The sequence below is a fragment of the Balaenoptera physalus genome, assembly GCF_965194825.1.
Source record: "Balaenoptera physalus genome assembly, chromosome: 15".
In the NCBI taxonomy this organism is placed as follows: Eukaryota; Metazoa; Chordata; class Mammalia; order Artiodactyla; family Balaenopteridae; genus Balaenoptera; species Balaenoptera physalus.
Window position 1 is genome coordinate 55,406,776 of NC_138894.1, and position 20,409 is coordinate 55,427,184.

General features: G+C 39.2%; 1 protein-coding gene and 1 long non-coding RNA gene across 22 annotated transcripts in view; one reads left to right on the forward strand and one right to left on the reverse strand.

Moving 5' to 3' along the window:
- The window catches only part of LOC309644298, a 140,732-nt gene that overhangs the window by 72,345 nt on the left and 47,978 nt on the right, over positions 1–20,409 (reverse strand). The gene's annotated exons all lie outside the window — the stretch shown is intronic.
- The window catches only part of NRXN1 (neurexin 1), a 1,120,109-nt gene continuing 1,105,149 nt past the window's right edge, over positions 5,450–20,409 (forward strand). For 14 of the 21 annotated variants that reach the window (XM_082427611.1, XM_082427631.1, XM_082427634.1 and 11 more), the window contains exons 1-2: positions 5,451–5,791; positions 8,504–10,161. In XM_082427611.1, coding sequence (XP_082283737.1) covers positions 9,390–10,161 — 772 coding nt within the window. In that variant the 5' untranslated portion in view covers positions 5,451–5,791; positions 8,504–9,389. The other 7 variants (XM_082427614.1, XM_082427616.1, XM_082427619.1 and 4 more) reach the window with 2 other exon arrangements.

The window sequence follows — 20,409 nt, forward strand, 5'->3', positions numbered from 1 at the left end:
AAGTGCAAATAATTTAGGCTTTAGTTCATCTCCATTTTACTGTTATTTTTCCTTCAGCAGGAGAAAAGCTCTTATAAAAATAAAACTCTTGTTAATTCTGCTTCACAAGTAACTTCAAAAGTCTAAGATTATTTTTTGTATAAAAAGTGTGTATTATTACTCTAATTTGTGAAATTTCAACGGGGTGTACTGAATATCTACCATTGTCTTAATTTTTAAACATATTTATCTCTCTGTGTGTGAATGATTGTATACGTGTATGATATATAATTAAATGAAAAACAATATTAAGCAGATGCAGCAGAGAAAAAAATCTGGATATGAAAGGTGAACGTAAAAACCACAGGAGAAGGAGAGAGCCCTGGAAGAATAATGAGGCTTAAAACTATATATAAAAACGGGGGGAGGGGCAGTAGTTCGTGATAGGATGGGAAACAAATGAACAACACACAAACAAACAATTCACACAGGATGTGCCTTAAAAGCTAACTACAAGATATTTCAATATGCCAGCACAAAGAATTGATTCCACAGATTTCTGGGGGCAGAAATAAGCTGAAATGAAGCAAAGGTACAATAAGGCTTGAATCTCACTGGCATCTATAACTCCAGCACAACTCTTGCTCTTCCCTCAAAAGCCACAGTAAGGGAAATTAAACTGGACTGGTTAAATTAAACAAATTGGATGCAGGGACCCAATGAAAATAAGCATAAAGCTAGATTCTGATGAATGAGAAACTTCCTTTCCTGAAGTCTAGCAGCTGGGAATGGAAGGGATTGACTGTAAGTGGGGGTGGGGGTAGGTGTAGGGGCAATAAAGAGACAAAGTTCGGGTATAGGAGGAGAAATAAGTTCTTACAGGGGATAACAAAGACAGGCTCAAGTATGTAACTAATCAGTGAGTGAAATAACACGCCAGGCAGGGGCTTCTCACAAATTTAGTTTAGTAGCTGCTATTCTTCTTCAGAAAGATTTTTCATCATTGTGGGGTGAAGGAAGTTTGGGGGTAGGCATGACAGAAAATACACAGGTGTTAGTGGTGCCCTAGATTTAAGAACACTGCTCATCAAACACACTGCAGTGGTCCCACACTGAAACCTCTCTAGCAGGTGCATTGATTAGAACTTAACTACTATTCTCAAGTACCTATCCATGTGCTTTCTCTACCGTAGCTTGATACCTTAATAATTATCATTATTCAAATAATTTGTAGGCATTAAAAAAATCACAGTCTATCTTCTGATTACTGAAAAATTATATACTCATGTGAAAGTAGCCTAATTTTACTATGCCGAAGATTTTTTCAAGTAGTACAAAAGTATTTAACATGCTGAGTTTGCTTATTTCTCCTGAAAGTAACTTAGTAAACTTCATGAGAAATTATTGGGATTTTTCTACATGAAATTTCCAGTACGTTTGTTCCAGTCTATAGCCGAATCCAAAGACCCAGACTTATTGCATTTCCTTGCATTTAAAAATTCCTCTAGTTGCTGTGTTGAAAATGAGGTTTACATAGCAGCATGTTCAAGAACTATTCATCAACTTTTGTTGATGAGAAACTCATATCAGTTCATACAAAGGAAACCAGCTACAGACATTTAACCACAAACCAAGTAACAAGGATTGTATATATTATTAAAAGAAATAAGTTGTAAACTAAACAATAGCATTCCAGTTATGCAACAGTGATACTGTAATTGGTTAGAGGAATTCACTATTAATCTGAAATTTAGTTGAGAATATCATGTAATCTAATCTCTCCCTAGTAATACCATATTTCAGTAGAAAAAAATGGCTTCATTTTGATCACTTGAATCACAGCAAATAGAAAATCCCTCAAAATGATAAATCTTCTTGCTCTTTTAAATTATCTACCATCTTTAGCGGAAAAGTATTTAATACATATCACTCATATTTTCCTTCATTATTACCATGCATTTCTTCTCAATCACGTATCTGTAAAGTTAAAACTCCCTTCCAAATTGATATCAGTCTTGGAATTCATGGGTATCTCAAAGCCTCCACTTTGCCTAATGTTAATTGAGAAAGTAGGTGTTTACACTGATCTCCTAATGTTAAAGCACAAGCTATGATTGCAGCAATAAACACAGAGTGTCTCTGTATTCATTTCTCAGTCAGAAAAATCTTATCACTTAGTTTCATTTATTTTTAGTGTAGAGCGAGTTTCCAAGTTAGAATGCTCATTAATATTTAATACCCTATGGAAATATATTTGTTTATGATGATCATGCATTTCCATTTTCATTGTTGCAAAATGTTTACCAGTTTATGGCATGAGATATTATTTATGTTTCCATATTTGGGTTGTCAGAAATTCTCCCAATCAGACATAATCATAAACAACCACCTTGATTTCACAATTATCTCATTTGTTCTGAGTAGTAGCAAGGGGCAGGAGTTAAAATTCTTCACACACTACTGTAGCCTAAAATTGGTAGATTCCCTAAGGTCGATTGGAGAGGAATTAATCTTAGATTCCACTTTCTAAAAAAAAAAAAATACTAGATTCTTCTGACAAGTGTTAAATTGCCTCAAATTCATATCAATAGGAATCATTTCACATCTTACCCACGAACAAAAATAATGATAGTAATATTAAAAACACCTCACCGGTTTTCATTAAGATATTTCATATAGTATTTGTCATTAGGGAAAGACATTACCACATTCCAAAGTTGACTGTTTAGTTTCCTGAATTCCTCTTGATGAAACTCTTAAAAGGGGAATTAACATTTATTAGCATCTGCATTGTGCCAAGAAGTGTGCTAGGCATATTTGATCATTTGATGAGAGGCAGTGTAGCAAGGTGTTTAAGATCACAGTCTTGAGTTTGAATCCTTCCTTGCTCTTATATTGCTAGGTGTGACCTTGACTGTCTTGGTTAACCTCTCTGTGCTTCACTTTTCTCATTGGTAAAATGAGTGAAATCCTAAACTCTATTTTATAGGGTTGCTGTGAGGGATAAACTAAGTTAATGTAAGTAAAGCACTGGAGCGCTGTTTCACATAGAGCCGACACTCAAAATTAGATATTGGCATTATCCTCACCAGATCTTATATAGTGAGGTGCCCTTATCCTCATTTTACTGATGAGGAAACTAGTGCTCAGAGAGTTGAAACAATTTATGTTTAGAAACAACACAGCAAGTCATACTTTAAAATAAAGAGCTTTTATCACTAAATTATGTTGTGATATTTTTTTCCATTCTAAGCACATATTGATAGTTTTCCCTCTGCATATTTACTGAAATAAAGAGATCTATATCTGTCCATGTTTCTTAGACTAGATACAGTAGTTACTTTAAATCTGATAACTGCAAAGGGGATTACTGCAACATATAACCACAGAAGACACCCCAAGGAAAACCATGATCCAGTGGAAACGTTGTGTAGCCCAACTGAAGATAAGATCCAAATTCACAAACGTAAAATTAAAGAAACTAAATAATGAATCAGGTCATATACACTGGTGGCAATCAATGGGTTTTAAGAGTCCAGGTAAAAGGGTTTGACTCTTAAGAGAGCCTCTACAAATTTCTGCTACCACCATAAGATTCACTGATGAATGTACACACAGATATTAAGGGCATCATGGAACATTTCTAGATTCAATTCTTAAAAATTCACTGTCCCTTCTACTTACTTTTCAGTAAGCTTTACCTCTATAATAGACACGTGTGGGCATACCTTATATGCTATTTGCTCTAGAACCTGTTGGCAAAGGGTAGGAAAAATTTTAAAAAGGCCCTGAATTAGGTAGAGTATTCTTGTGGTCCAAATTCACGTAATGACTGGTTAACCTTAGATAAGGTATTTTTCTGAGACTTAGCTTTACATTATTTAAAATTTCATTTTTGTTTTTTAAAACATGTTGATGGTTATTATTTCATTACATCCCCAAAGTAATCCTGTGGAGTAAGTTGGCACTCACCAGTACCCCTACTTCACAGTCAGGGAATCTGGATTTCAGAGAAGTGACTTCCATTGGGTCAAACAGAACAGAATGGGCTTGGAATTAATAGAAATAAGCTAGTATTCACTCAGTTCTAAAATATTTTATGTCCATTTATTAATTTAATCTCCACAACAACAAACAGATGAATTGGGAGCTACTAATATATCCATTTAACAGATGAGGTGACTGAGGCATTGTAAGGTTAAGCATCTTACCCAAGGTCATAGCTGATAAATGGCAGAGATGAAATTCAAGCCCAGACAACCTGATTCTAGTTCCCACACATTTAATTACTTGACCACAGTGTCTTTCTGAAGCCAATAAAAATAATAAAACTTGTTCCTGTCTCCAAGTTATTTAGACTCTTTTACAAAAGTAGTGAAAGTATAAATAGGTTTATCAAAAGGAATGAGTTCTGGTTTCTTTGGCAGGAAATGAATATTGCATTTGGAATGTATCTTATTTCAGTACTCCTGAATTTGTCTAGTTTTTACAGTTTTGCTTTATAGGGCCTAGAGGCAGAAGATAGTCTTACCTTATAGCATTTGAGGCTGAAGCTATTAGGTTTGTGGTGTTGAGATAAATATGTCTGCTTTTTCTGCTCTAAAACTAACCCAGGCTAGGAATGTAATAGGGTTAGGAGTTTAAATGTCCATAGGACTCAAACTATAATTTAGCCACACACTTCAGACTTCTCTACCACCTATTCTGCAAGCTCCCTTAGACTTAACTCCTTTGTCATCAAACTCAGCAATGCCTACTAGGCATGCCCAGTGATATGGTTAGAGCCTTGCATCAAGTTTCACTTCCTCCAGCCTTTACCAAAAGGAAGGAGACAGAGGGAAGAGTTAAACAGCTACAGAAGTTGGTTCAGCTCAGGATGCCCATGGCCAGGGAAGAGCACAGATGGGTCCCTTTCACATCTTTTCGGCACAGCTTAGGCAGATCGTGAAAATCTGAAGTGATCACTCAGCCCAGGGCCACAGTAAGGGGTGGGGCAGGGACGGTGGATCTGGGGGAATGCCAGCGACTGTGTGAATCTTGCCTGTCCCTGCATTCCTCGAAGAGCTGTAGCTTTTCAAGGGTTCCAAGCAGGAGATCTAAGTGCACAAGTAAAGCCAGAGCTCATCTTAATCATCACCGACTCCTTGGCCCCTTCCTTTTGGCCCTGGAACCCTCTCAGATACCCTCTCCCAATCACGACTAAACCCCGGAGAAGTGGAATCTCCACACAGCTTTCCGTGGGTCTAGCAGGGGCCTGGGCATGCTCAGTAGGCTACGTGGTTCTCTGGTTCCTCTCTCTCTCTCCCCCCTTCACCGCCCCGTGGGGGAGGGTGGGTGGTGACAAGTTAGAGGCACTTGCGTTAGGTCTCCGCCCCCAGGATCGGGCTCCCCCTGCAAGGGGACGAAGCAAAGGCAGAAACACACCTCGCTGCGCAGCATCCCGACCGGGAGGGGCTGCGCCCCAGGGCTGAGCCCACCAGTATCCCCGTCTGAGGACGGCCCGCCGCTCTCCATGGTACTGCGGAGAGCTCAGCTCCGCCCTTCTCTTTCGGAAGGACAGCACCCGGCGTCACGTAACCCAGCCTTCTCGGGCTCCACGACCGCCTCCTCCTTCCCAGCTCTTTCCCTCTCCTCCTCCTTCTGCTCCCCTCCTTTGCCTGTTCTCCCCTCCCGCACTCCTGGAGATAGACGCTCAAGCCTGACGCCTCTGAAAAGGCAGCAGCAGTCGCCTTATGCACAGACCTCAGGAAATTCGCTTTGACCGATGCATGCCTCAAGCTCTGGCTCGAGCTAAGGGGGAATAACCGGGCAGGTAAAGAAGCCCAATTTGTGTTGGGGGGAGGGGATGGGGCGAGGCTAGCTCGAGAGGGATATCTTTCCCCATTGTAACCGAGCCAGGATCTGCCACAAATGCACAGGGAAGGATGGGTGGTGGGAGGGTGGAGGAGTATAGATCTTGGTGGTTTTGCATGAAGCTTTTTAAATAGATGGTAAGATGAGACAGTGGAACTGGGGTAGTAACTTAAAAGACTGAATGCAGTGATTTATTAGCAAAAAAAGAAAATGGGCAAGTTAGAAACCAAAGCAATAAGATACATCTATAGCTACATCTTTCTTTCCCTTCCCCGTGAGATCCATGCTGTGCCTAGCCTTAATTTGTGCAGTTGACTCCAGGCTCTAAGACACTGCACTGGCATTAGAGATGGAGCTTAGAGACTGGGCGGGAAAGCCAGGGAGAATTTTGGGTGTGCATTGGTATTGAGGGACTTTGCAAAAGCCAGGGGGAAAAGATAGGCACTTCTAAAAATTCAAAGATTTCAGGTTCTTTATTATGGTTTATTGAAAGGTGCATGGAAAGGTGTGCGTGTGTGTGGTGTGTGTTACCGTAAACATATTAAAATAAATGCAACTGCAGCCGATGACCATACTGTATCGATCCTTCCAGTGGCTTGGGAATGAATTTGATTCTAGAAATGAAAGAAAAGATTAATGAGGCTGTTAGTCTGCTTCTGAATTAGAGTGCTTCTTCCTTTGGCTGCAGTGAGGTTGTTTTCCAGATCCTTTTATTTTATCCTCTAATTTGTGAACTCACTAGGTTTTCCGGGCACCTAGAGAGAATCCTTTTCTCCATATAAATACAGATACTCTCTCTCACACAATGAGCTTCCTCTAAGAACTGGGAGAGTCAGTTGACCTCCGCTGTGGTAAGAATATATGTTTTTCCCCTTCTCTTACATTCCATAAAAAATTGTCTAGGTATGCATCAGTGGAGGAGGGCAGGAGAGAGGTGTAAAGAAAGGTTTTGTGATCTATGTACTATAAGTTAATAAAATCATTGGCTCCAACTGACTTACAAAAAAATAAATGGTTTTCTAACACACGAGCTTGTGGATGGTTTCAAAGCACTACTCTTGATCTTGAAATTCCAGATTTATTTCACAATGACTGAAAATTTCAGATTTCTGAGTCCACTTAAAAAATGAAAGTATACTGAATAATATGCTATCTTAGAATGATTTTTAAGAGCACTTTTCTTTTGGCTTGGCACGGGAGTAGACGAGATATGGCTGGGGATTGCTGATGGTGTGGAATGTATCAGCCATAATAAATAAGCAACCGAGATTTTTATTTCCCTTTGCTAGTGGGCAGTGTGTGTGTGTAGTGTGTTGTGTGTGTGCTGAAAGAGAGAGAACCAGTCATCAATTTCATCTGGGGAGGAACTTGAAGTGGGATCCCCTAGCTTGGTGGCTCTCAGCTGACACCTGTAGGGATTGCTCTGTACTGAAGAGAAATGCTCTCAGCTCCCTCCATGGAGAAGCAGCAGCACAATGCGGTGCCATAAATTACTGCTAGTTTCAGCTTTTGTAGGAAAAAAAAGTGTTAATTGGACAGTGAGCTTCTGTGTCCAGGCAATAAATTGGTGTGTGTACGTGTGTGTGTATGTGGTGGGGGGAGATAGTGGGAAGTGGTGAGGGAGATACATGTGTTTTCTTGACATGACCAGATGACACATTTGTGATTGTTGTTTGTCAAAATGTGAGAGTAATTTTTTGGTAAAAAAAAAAAAAAGCCTCAAAAACAATTCACTATTTATGATTTCTATACCATTACAAGAATCTGTCAGATTAGCGTTGAATAAAGAGAGGTGATTTAATAGTACAGTGAGTAATTCAAAGATAGGATTTTAAATTCAAGCATCCTGGAACCACAGCAGCTAAGGTGACACACATGCCAGCTGCTGTTTTAACCACACAAATTCTAAGAGCTGACAGCCAGAAAGGACTTGAAGAGGAGTTAAGATCACTACACGGTTAGGCAAAATATTAAATACTTCACCCATCTTTAGAGGAGTGAATATTATGGCAGCTGAGACACAAATGCCACTGAAAATAGACATCTGGCTCCAGTGGGAAGTTTTCTTCTATAACGGATTATTCCTTTAATAAAAAGGAAGAAAATACTTGGTTGAAATTTAAGAGAGATGCCCAAGAGACTATCAATATTCCTTCTCTCTCTGAGAAAAATAAAATGGTAGGAATGCTATACAAATCCATGCTGGCAGCTTCCAGTCAACATTTTGATATGCTCTGCCTGTTGTAAAATCAGCTATTAACTGAGATTTAAATAGGTTGTATTTTTATTGTCCATGTAACCAGTGCACAATACAAGCAGAAGTCCCTAACAGAGCCTTTTTTTCCCTCTCCTTCTCATATATTTTAAAAATTAAACTTTCTCAGAAATAGTAAAAGACAGCATTAACCAAATCGCTATACAAACCTGGGAGGGTTACCTATTAACAGTTATAATAAACTACAAGGGTGTAATGGCTGATTGTAAGAGTGTGATATTAACTATTAGGAGACATTAGTTCTTACTTGTAGATCAGGACAAATAAGCTCCTTCCAATAAGGTTAACTCTGACTTCCTAATAGCACTAGTTATATACCTGGTTTCTGGGCTGAATAATGATTATATGATACTCTTACAGACTTTAGAACTTAATTTTTATTTTCATTCTCTGCAGATTTCTGGGTCCTTATAAAAAGACAAAATAAAACCAAAATGCATCACCGACACACAACCAATTGATATGCTGGCATCTTAGCGTGGCCTTGCAGAGGTGGAGAGGAAAGAAGAGGGGCTGTTGTGATTTCCACATCTAACAGCTTCTGGCTATTTCACAGCATCTGTGTTTGAACCCTACTGTTGGGGAGGGACAAAGAGAAGTAAAACCCAGCCTGTGAGGCCACCGTGTGCAAGGAATTCTGCTTTGGCTACAGTGGTACTGGAAGTCCATGATATGACAGAAGAAGCAGGCCTTTGAAGCTACTCTGGGGTTGATAAGTGGTGCCTTAAAGAGGCAAGGGGCCCCTTTCTCCCTTCTGGTTTGGGACACTACATCTGGAGGAGAAACACTTGAGGCATTACGAAGCATTCAAGGACCCTGGTTCATTGCTGGCTTCTTGTAATTGCCTGGAAAGTGTGACTCGAACTGCTTCCCTTTTGCCTGGTACCACTGATGGTACCTGGCAGATGATGGTATTTTAAGAGTGAAGCATCTGTTGACACCACCGATAAATGGATATGTGATTTCCCTTGACTTTCTGTTGACACCTTTTCCAGAGCGTTGCTTCCAAAGTGTATCCTCCCTTTGGTCTGGAAGTTCTGTGGCTGCCCTGTACTACTGGGGTCTACGTTTTCCAGTTGGGAGGGGACTATAGGGAGAGAGGGAGGGGTTGCTGGAAGAAGAAGAAGAAAAAAAGAGCTAGATAAAGGAGGGTGCATCCCTCCCACTCCTGCCCGTCCCCTTACCCGACTTATTTCCGGATCCCTATTTCTGCATCACGGTGTCCAGGACCATTTTGACCCTGTCGGCCCCGGCACCCCCCCGCCGCACCCCAGCTCCGAGCATGGGGACGGCGCTTCTCCAGCGCGGGGGCTGCTTTCTCGTGTGCCTCTCGCTGCTGCTCCTGGGCTGCTGGGCAGAGCTGGGCAGCGGGCTGGAGTTCCCGGGCGCTGAGGGCCAGTGGACGCGCTTCCCCAAGTGGAACGCCTGCTGCGAGAGCGAGATGAGCTTCCAGCTCAAGACGCGCAGCGCCCGGGGCCTAGTGCTCTACTTCGACGATGAGGGCTTCTGCGACTTCCTGGAGCTCATCCTGACGCGCGGCGGCCGCCTGCAGCTCAGCTTCTCCATCTTCTGCGCCGAGCCCGCTACGCTCCTGGCCGACACCCCAGTCAACGACGGCGCGTGGCACAGCGTGCGTATCCGACGTCAGTTCCGCAACACCACGCTCTTCATCGACCAGGTGGAGGCCAAGTGGGTGGAGGTCAAGTCCAAGCGCCGGGACATGACGGTGTTCAGCGGCCTCTTCGTCGGGGGGCTGCCCCCGGAACTGCGCGCCGCGGCGCTCAAGCTCACGCTGGCCTCCGTGCGGGAGCGAGAGCCCTTCAAAGGGTGGATTCGCGACGTGCGGGTCAACTCCTCGCAGGCCCTGCCGGTGGACAGCGGCGAGGTGAAGCTGGACGACGAGCCGCCCAACAGCGGCGGCGGGAGCCCGTGCGAGGCTGGCGAGGAGGGCGAGGGCGGGGTGTGCCTCAACGGAGGCGTGTGCTCCGTAGTGGACGACCAGGCGGTGTGCGACTGCTCGCGAACCGGCTTCCGCGGCAAGGACTGCAGCCAAGGTAAGGCCGGGCGACGTCTGAGCCCCGGGGGCCTCGGCCTGGGCAGGGCGCGGGGAGGCAGGGCGAGGCAGGCCCGGGCCGGTGCATGGGGGCTTCCTTCTCTGGAGAGTGTTACAGATAGCGTCCCGGTGAAGACCTGTTTCGGGTGTCTCTGCCTTATCACCTCTCACAGCCCCTCCCTTGGTGTCCTCGTCATGGTTGAGCAGCCGCCATTTCCAGGTTCAGTTCCTCCCGGGAGCCCGTTCTACCAACCCTATTTCCTAACAAGTGGCAGGGAGAATGCCCTCTCCTCTTCATTGCTCTGGTTCTTTGCCCAGCCGCTCCCTATCTTCATCGGGCTGGGGCGCACCTGAACGTACGCTGTGCTTTTCCTCTACCACCACTAAGTCTGTAATACACCGATTTTCCCCGTATGATGCAGATAAGCATCTAGAAGATTGGGCACACGTTTGGTGAAAAATGAAGTCAGGAGAGATTCAGCATGGTTGAACATCCCCACGTAGTTACTCGTTGGTAAAGGACAAGGGAGACAGGATTCGTAAGCACAGCTGTGCTTTTTACAAGAAAAGTGATACGTCCTGCTCCTGGTTGTGGGAAAAGGTGGTGGGGTGGGGGAGGGCTTGTGAGGATTTCCTTGATTAGAAGGAAGAGGGTTCTTGGAACTAATGTTAGTTTCTTTGGTTATGTCCAAGTCCAACATTTGTCAGTTTAATAAAATTATCTTATTTCTGTGGTTTCTTGAAATGGGAGAGAGGTCAGCTCATGTTTAGAAATGTTAGAGATTAAATAGCATATTTCTCAATTAGCAGATGACTTGGGAGGATAAATAGTACAGAAATTTAGATGTTGCTGGACTGGGAAGCTTCTTCAGGCTAATAAACAGGGGATGCAGATGAAGGATTGCAAGAGATTTTCCAAGGATATTCAGCTAATGATATTTATCTGAGTAGTGGAGGCCAAGCTGTAATTCCTGTTGTTCTTAGGGATTGAAACAGTGTGGAATTTAAAAACCTCACATCTCTGAGTTTTATTTTCTCCCCTTTATACATAAAATTCAGTCATTACTGTTTCTCCAATGTTGCTACACGACAGTGACCAAGGAGAAATATTGTTGTATAAACACAGGAAAGCCTATGAACAAAAACCAAGTGATATGAAAAAGAAGAAATATGCATGTATCTGTGGCTGAGATGTCAAGGTTTAAACTAGATAGCTTATGGGTCAAATCAAGGCAATCAACACACGGATAAATGGCATTTATGGCTGATTTTTTTAAAAGGTGAATTGTTAAATCTGATTTTGAAAGCTGTAGTGACAAAAGCTCTATGTATGGCTGTATTTTATTGTATAATGTCTTCTGTTTTTGTTTGTTTGTTTGTTTGTTTTGCTGACACTGCTAAGGGGAACTAGCCCTTGTAAATCTTATTGGACTTGGCAGTCCTCTCTTACCTGACTTTAAGAGAAATGAAGACTTGATAAAATTTGTAATTGTTTAAACAGCAAAGGGAGTTAGGAAGAAAAAAAAATGTGGTCATTAGGAGAGTTCTGTAGCCTTCATGGGCTAATGGAAAAAAAGTAAAACATTATTTCATTGCTTTCTGCCTTCACGAAGGTTTTTGTTTTCATGTAGCTTGTCTTAAGTAATTATAGAAGACTGTGTATTCCACGGCCTATACTGCACTTCAGCTTGATCAGTAAATTTCCATGGATTTAGCATCAGGCTTTATAGTTATGTTTTCCAAAAATAAAACAGTACATGCTTTTTCTCTACCAAATCTGACTTAATTGTAAACCATGAATAAGATAGCTATATTTGATGGTTTGCTATAGTATAATTTGAAGTTGCATACCTCTGCACTGATAAATAGAAATGAATTAAAAATGGACATTATTTTATGGGACAAATTGCTCTAAGTATCCCAGTGCCGCTTTAAAATACAGAGCCAGCAATTTAACGAAGAACACATGAGATATAACTTCCTTCCTTAAATTAGGAAACAAATATGACACAATGACAGCTTGTTCTGTGTGGGAGGGTGTTTTAAATGAAAATTTTTATTTTTCTGTGCATTTTTAACGTAGGAATCCAGGGATGTGCATAATCAGGAACAGTTAAGAGTGGAGAAAGCATGGCAGAAGTAATATTTTGAAGAGAAGCAGAATTAGATAGCTCTGAAATGCATTTTGCAAGTGGATAGCTCTCTCCATGAGACGAAGAATTTGGAATTAGATATATAATTGAACACTATAGTACTTGATGCATAAAGTAATTCAGCCCAGAAAAGAAAATCCATCAGGATAGTTCTGGAGCATTGATTCATTTTGAAAATTTGAAATGAAAACGGAGTGCAAAGATCACCACTAGTCATGAAAGGAAAACAAAAGGCTGGGTTCCTTTGATTATCACAGAAATGGGAGATGGAGTGATAAAGGCAGAGATGGTCTCCTCAGAAGGATTGGCTCCATTTTGCTTATTTTCCCTGTTTCATGTGTGTCAAGTGACTATTAAATAATTAATTGAGAATGGATGCCTCTCCCAACACCAATCATGTATTGATGGCTAGAGATAGATGATTTCTATTCAGATGAAGTATAAACAAAGCCCTGCCTGTAGCCAGTGTTTGCACTGATTGCCACATTAAAGAAATAATAATAATTTAAAAACAAGTAAATCCATAATCATTAGAGAAAGTTTGGAAAAAAATTAACAGCAAACATTAAACAATATTCAAATTGTATCTGGTCCCAACTGCAATTTCTTTTTTTTTAACTTAATGAAAAAGTCTAATATTATTTTAGTTGCCTTTGTATTCAAAATACAGTAAGAATTATTAAAAATAAAATAAGAATATTCTTTTTTTCTAGAATGTCTTTAAACAACTTATACATCTATGGATTTCTAGAATATTTTCATTTAATGAGCTCAAGTTCATCCTTGCTCTATTTGTTCAGGCAGGCCTAGCCAGTTTTATTTATTTATGTATGTGGTGATGTAAAGAGAACACAAGGACGGTTATGTGTCATGATCAGGTTAGTGACAGAGGCTGGGTAAGAGCACCAACACCCTTATTCTCAAGCCCTGTATTTATCATGTCTGCTGAATAAGATTTCCAGTTTATTAGGTTTGATATTTTTTCAGATTCAGGGATTATTCAAAAGAAAAAAATATATATATATGGCTGATGGAACAGAACTAACTTATGTGTTTTAACCCTGAGAGTCAGCCTCAGACGTCACTATACAAGAATGTCATCGTTCCTGAATGATGGATGCTTATGGGGTACATAGCTTTTTCAGTGAATCATACCCATCTAAGTGCCCTGGGACCATTATTATTTAATAAGTTTCTACTTAAGGAGGCTAATAATTTCCTAGCAGCTTAAAAGAATTAGTGAATTCTGTGGCTACCCAGTTAAAAATGAGACTAAAAGGCTGATCAATGAGAATTTAAGTTATATGTTTTACGATTACCAGGTCCAGGTTTTACGCATTTTAGGGTCCCTTATATGAAAATTTCATACTAGACTCTGAGTATCAATTTTATTCCTCTATTTAAATAGCCAGAAACACATATGGCTTATGATGGCTGATTGCTTAATATCACTAAACATGACAGTGTGATAGATATCATTTAATAAAGCCTCTGCTTTCTATGACTTTACTAATGTGGCCAGACGGACAACCATATTCACTCATTTATTCATTCATTCCTTTCTTTGTTCAACAAATATTGACTAAGTGCTTTGTATGTGCCTGAATCATAGGCCCAGGCAATACAATTGTGAGTAAACTCTCACCAATAGTTCCTACCTTAATAGGAAGGTAGAAACCTCACATTTCTTTGCGGAGGCACAGTAATTAAAAAATAAATAAATGAAAATTTTAAATGATGGTATGTATTTTGAATGACAGGTACATGGTACTTTGAGAACTTTAAAATAGTGTGAACAGACCTAATCAAAAAAATTTTTTCCTTACGGGTGATATTTAAAGTAAAATCTGAGAGATGAGAAGGAATTAGCCAGGTAAAGGCAGAAGAGAAGTATTAGGTCAGAAGCCTGGTGCAGGAGATGGCATAGCACATTCAAACAACTGAGGGAAGGCCCTTGAGTATGGAGCTCTTAGAGAGAGGAGTAGGGCCAGGTCATGTAGGGCCTTCTAGCCCATGTCAAGGATTTTAATCTTTATTGTAAAAATGATGAAAAAGCAATGGAGGGAGTTTAGTGTGGAAGGTAAGGAGGAGGGTATCATTATCAAATTTACATTTCAAAAATGTCACTGACCACAGTGTAGAGACCAGATTGATAGGGGCCTAGAGAAAAAGAGAAAGTGTTATTTTCTGTCAGTCAACAACATTTGTTAAGCACACACTGTAAACTGTAGATTGAACCAGGGGACATAGAGGAAAAGATTCTTTCTCTAAGGAACTTAGAATCTTTGTGAGTTTGGTTAGGTATAGAACTCTAAGGCCACTTGTTTGGAACGCTGTGGTTCTACTTGTAAAATGCATTATCTGAACCCTTTATGTGGATTATCATGTGGTTTCTCTCAGATGTACACATCAAATCTGTAGGCTCCTGGAGCACATTGGCAGTGCCATACTTTATTATACCCCCAAGTACCTCGCTCAACATGCCTTCCTTCTGACAGTATATATTGATTGACTGATTCTAGGCTTTCAGTATTTTAACTGCTACAGTAAAGGGAAATACTACATAGATACTTATAATTTTCGTAAGGTTAAAAAATTTTAAGTAGTTACCATATAGTTAGGTACTAGACAAAAATGATTCAGAGATTTTGCCAGTTTTGTTTGAAGCCTACCATCTGAGGAAAAGGTGGATCACCTGTGCTGAGAAAGCTTTGAGTGGAATGGATAAATTCATAATTTTGATTTAGATAAAATGTTCTGGGAAGCTCTTAAAGCATAACAATGATCTATCAGAATAAGCTTATCTTGATTATAAACTAATAATCAAAACTGAGTTACCATTCTAAAATGCCACAGATGAGGTGGAATGTGTTATTTTAACTATTCTGAGATGCATTTGGATTATGCAGACTGTGGGACCATGCTGCCTGGTTTAAGTGGGCACACTCAAACTTTATTCCTCAATATTGTCATCTGTGAAAATGGTATAATAATAGTACTTACTTCATAGGGCTCTTATCAAAATTAAGCAGGTGACTTCATGTAAAGCTCTTAGAATAGTGTTTGGCACATAGTAAATATTCTTAAGTATCCACTTGCTATTTTTGTTAGTATTATCACCACTACCACCAGCACCACTACTTCTACTGATACTATTTTCTTTAGGGCTACTGTCAAGCAAAATTCAAATATGGAATATTTTCCAAAAGTTTCAGCTTATAAAGAAAAGCAAAGAGTAAACACATTGAGCCTCTATTTCTGTTTTACACAGCTGTGCTCTAATGTTAACCATGTCTGGTTGTGATTCAAAATATTTAAAACATCATATTCTACTTGAGAATTTTTATTATGATTAAGTGAGCCTTTAACACAAAGGCATTTGTAAAAACTGTCACTTTCCATATAAACTAATACCTTTATCCATCCCAATCCTATACTTAGTGATTTTTACTATATTTATCCTAATGTATAGGTATAGATATCTAATGGATCTATCCTATTTATATTTTGTCTTTGAGGCTTTTTGATAAGTTAAAGTTATTTACGTGTATGTTGCAGAGAAGCTAGGTAATATACTTGAGCTTTAAAAAGCTCAAGAAAGATTTCTTATAAACAGATTATATTTTTAGTGTAAAATCATATATGCTAGTAACATCATGTTCCAGTTTTGGATAGCATTAAATGAAATGTGATAATTAAATGATTATTTAAGGAATCCCTGATTGACTGCAAAAAGGACAGGTACTATATAATATTTCTGTTATTCTTAGCTGCATTCTGAGTATTAGAACCCTGAGCCACACTGGTTTCTGAGAACAGGAACCACATTCCATATCCCTTTCTCAGTGAGCAGTTGGTGGCTACACCATTCGTAGGGTTAACTCCTATAAATATACACTGAAAATTAGGCCTTATTAAGATACTCAGGTTTTGTTTTATTATGGAGATAATAAACCTATTATTAGAAGTTGTTACGCAAACTGTACTTTCAAAAAATTGCACAAGTATATTTGAAATAATTCAGAATAAATCATTTTTGCATTCCAAAAGATTTTAGTTCATTATGCATCACAGTATTATGCAAAACTCTTATACTTTTTCCTTGTGTACTTCTCCATAATTTTATGGCTCAGTCCCTTTCTATTAACTCGGAAGTGCAGGAATAGGTAGGTGTGTGTGGTCCTTGCTGAGTAGTAAGTCTTAAAATGTCTAAATTAAGTTTTGGGAAAAAAAAGGGTTTTTTTGTTACTTGCTTTAGAGCTCTTCAGAAATTGCACGGCTTTTTGGTTTTCTCTCTTAAGCATGGAGTCCATGTATTTCCACTTGAATATGCGAATGGGTACAATGCTCTCTCAGATTCTTTTCCTACAATGTTATTGTTTCCACAATGTGTGTAAACAGAATGTGGCATGGGGTCTGAAGAACTAAATTCCAGGTGTGGCATTGTCTCTAAGTTGCTGTTAAAAGTAGACTAAGGCTGCTAATGTCCTAATTTCAATTTCCAAGATTGCAAATTGAGAAACACCTAATCAGACTACTCCTGATTGTGAACCCCTGCTAACCTACCTCAAAGAGTGTTTGAGAGTAGCTGATACAGGTAAACTCTCAGAAAAACTTGAAAATTTAGAAGAAATATCTAATGGCAGCAGCATAGTGGCTCTAGGATTTGTGAATGTTAATAGTGAAAATGTTAAACTTGTTTCTGTAAGTCTACTTTGAGGTCATTTTAGGCAAATTTTAGATCATTTACACTCAATGGTAGGTGTAAGATTTGGTGGAGTTCTCTTAGTACCTATTGACACATTAATATAGACAAGCTGAATCAAGAGGGCAGTGGTCCCCTTGTTCCTCCTGTGTAAAATCTAAACAAATGAAATTAGTAATTTAAGGTAGCAACTGTATGAGTACGTATTGCATGATTCCATTTATGTGAAGTTCGAAACAGACAACTAATCTATGGTGATAGAGGTCAGAATAGAAGTTACCTTTTAGTAGTGTTGATTAGAAGAGGACACAGTGGAGGCTTTGGCATGATCTGGGTGTGGTTACATGGGCATATATATTTGTAAAGATGCATGTATTACACACTTAAGATTTATGTACTTTACTGTATATAAGCTCTACCTGAAAAAAAAAAATCCTTCAGATTATGAAAGGAATGTTGCTCAATGAATACTAATGCACTGAATACATATAAAAAATTACTTACAAAAGGGTCCTTAATGTAAATCCATATTTACAAATCTTAGCAAAAGAGTCAAATATTTGTAACATAAATCCAATGACCATTCCAGGGAGCAAGTGTATTTATATATGAATACATCCAAGAGAAAGGAGAGAGAGTATTGTTTTAAATACCTTACAACCTTTGAACTTGTTTCCAATTTCTTGTGCTTTTATAATGGAGATAAAACATAGGTTCTTATTTTACATTTGCATCTGTTGAGTGAAAGTCTTACCAATACATTCAAGCAATGTATGTTTTCTAATTAGAACAACTCAACTGCTGGTATTTTAGGTAATTAGTAATCAGTAAGTTGTAAAAGCTCAAATATTTGAATGAGTGATTGGATATTGGGAAAAAAATCACTAGCCCAACTATACTGTCTAAATCTACAAATATACATGAGTTCTCCCCCAAAATATTAGGCATCAAATTGTTTCAAAAGATGCACTAGGCGCCCCTACTTTAACGGTGCCATAAGCACTTCTTGAATGTGAATACAATTTAACATCATTCTGTTTAGAATCACATTTATTATACTTACTATTTAGTGTTTACTGAGTGAAAGGCATTGTACAGTATACTTTATCTGTTTTACCTCATTTATTCCTGCAACATCGTACTTGATAGGTTTTATAAAATTCCCATTTTACAAATGTTAAAACTATGTATGTATTAGAAAAGCTAACTTGCCAAAAGTTCCATAGCTCAATGGCAGAGATGAAATTTGAGCCCAGGTGTGTCTGTTGCCCCAGTAGGCAACTCTGTCCATTATATGACAAAACCTGTGTGTTTTAACAGACAGATAATGGCTGCTGAAAATGTATTCACTAGTTGTTAACTTGGTGCTAATTTGGCCGATTTATAATAAAGGCTTCAGAATTGAGGATTGTGGCAGACCCTTACATTTAGTGCCATTTCCTAATGTCATGATAGTAAAGAAATGGATTAGCTTGTCAGGATTCATCACACTTTGTTTCTATAATGCTTGCTTATTTGCTTCTTTTGTTGGCCTTCTATTCATATTATGCTTAATAGGTTGATTGTACTCTAATGTAACCAGAAGTAAAGCCCCAGTATATTGCATCTAAAGAATATTACAACTAATTCTTGATCTTTTGAATGAAAATACTTAGTTTTCAAAAAGCAAGCAACACAATTCTCATCTATTTCAGATTCTAGGAGATAAAATTATTGAAAATATCAAAAGTCCATGGTGATTCAGCACAAATGTAAAGACCTAGGCCGGTTCCCTAAGTAGGCCCTTCGTGAGAGTTGCTGAGTCAGAACATGGTTCTGCTGAAGATATAGATGATGGTACACTGGGCACTTAATTGAAATTACATAATGAGAAAATAGTGTCTCTTTTTGCGCAAGTGAGTTTGGCTTCCCAACGCATTGCCTAAAATTGAACTTGGGAGTAGTTCTTAGAGTTAGAAAGATATATTCTCTATGCTATTTCTGGTATATATGAGAAACTATTATTGGAAAGAAGTGGGAGGAAAGTAAGACTGACCTGGTAAGATGAAGTGCTGATCTGGACTCTTGTCTAGTTACTTGTGCTCAAAACTATCTGGACTGTAATTAGAAATACATAGATGCCACATTATGGGAACAAGTGCTACTTCAAATAGCATTTTGTCCGGTTGGTTCCCAGGAGGGATCTGGTGGTCTAAAAGCTACAAGAGGTGCTGCCAAGAAGAGCAGTTGCCTCACTAGCATCCTAACACCAGGAGGGGCTTTCTGTGTTTAGTTATAGACATAATGAATTCTGTGTGGATGGCAATCCACAACGGAAGCAGCACTGATCACAGCTTAGGAGTTACTGTGGTTTGTGACCTAACGATACCTGTCCTTGTGTGTGGAACCAGCTAAGCTTAGGTGTTACTCAGTCACTGCTGGATTCAGCAGAATGAACCGCCCCAGTCCAGCAGAGGCAAGGAAATTAAAGACTCAGGTTTTTCTTCTAAGTAATGATGTCTCTCTATAATTAAGCATGCCTGGAGTCTCCTTAGAGAAGTAGCTGGCGTGGCAGCATATAACTATAGCTGCCGTATGGAAGATACCACCTTCCAGCTTAAGCTCTTCGTCTTGCGTGCAAAATTGATTTTTTTCTGCAAATAATGTAGTTATTTATTTAAAATTACTATGTGTGATGTTTAAGGTACTAAATGTTTAATTTATCCAATTGAAAATATTGTAAAAATAGGAAGCTATATATTGCATTTCATGACCCAAATGCACAATTACATGTGCAGGAGGATACATTTATGAACCCCTATTTTAAAAATTGCACCAACTTTCTGTGAGGTAAAGTATTGAGATATTTTGAAATAATGAGACATTTGTTTTTGATACATAAATGTATGTCTGTGTATATGCATATAAACAGAGATATACACAAAAATATGACGTGTACAAGAAAATTACATAATGTAAGCAGAGAAGGATATTATTTAAAAGTCTTAGAAATCATATTAAAATCCTCAAAAATATATATCGGTTAAACACAACATTAAAATGTCTTTATGATTTAAAATAGTCTATATATGTATTTTTTTTATACAAGACCTTAGAAACCGAAAAAAATTTATCTTTTTTTTTTTAAATTTTTTTATTTTTGGCTGTGTTGGGTCTTCGTTGCTGCGCGCTGGCTTTCTCTAGTTGTGGCGAGCGGGGGCTACTCTTCATTGCGGTGCGCCGGCTTCTCATTGCTGTGGCTTTTCGTTGCGGAGCACAGGATCTAGGCGCACGGGCTTCAGTAGTTGCAGCACGCAGGCTCAGTAGTTGTGGCTCACGGGCTCTGGAGCTCAGGCTCAGTAGTTGTGGTGCACAGGCTTAGTTGCTCCGCGTCATGTGGGATCTTCCCGGA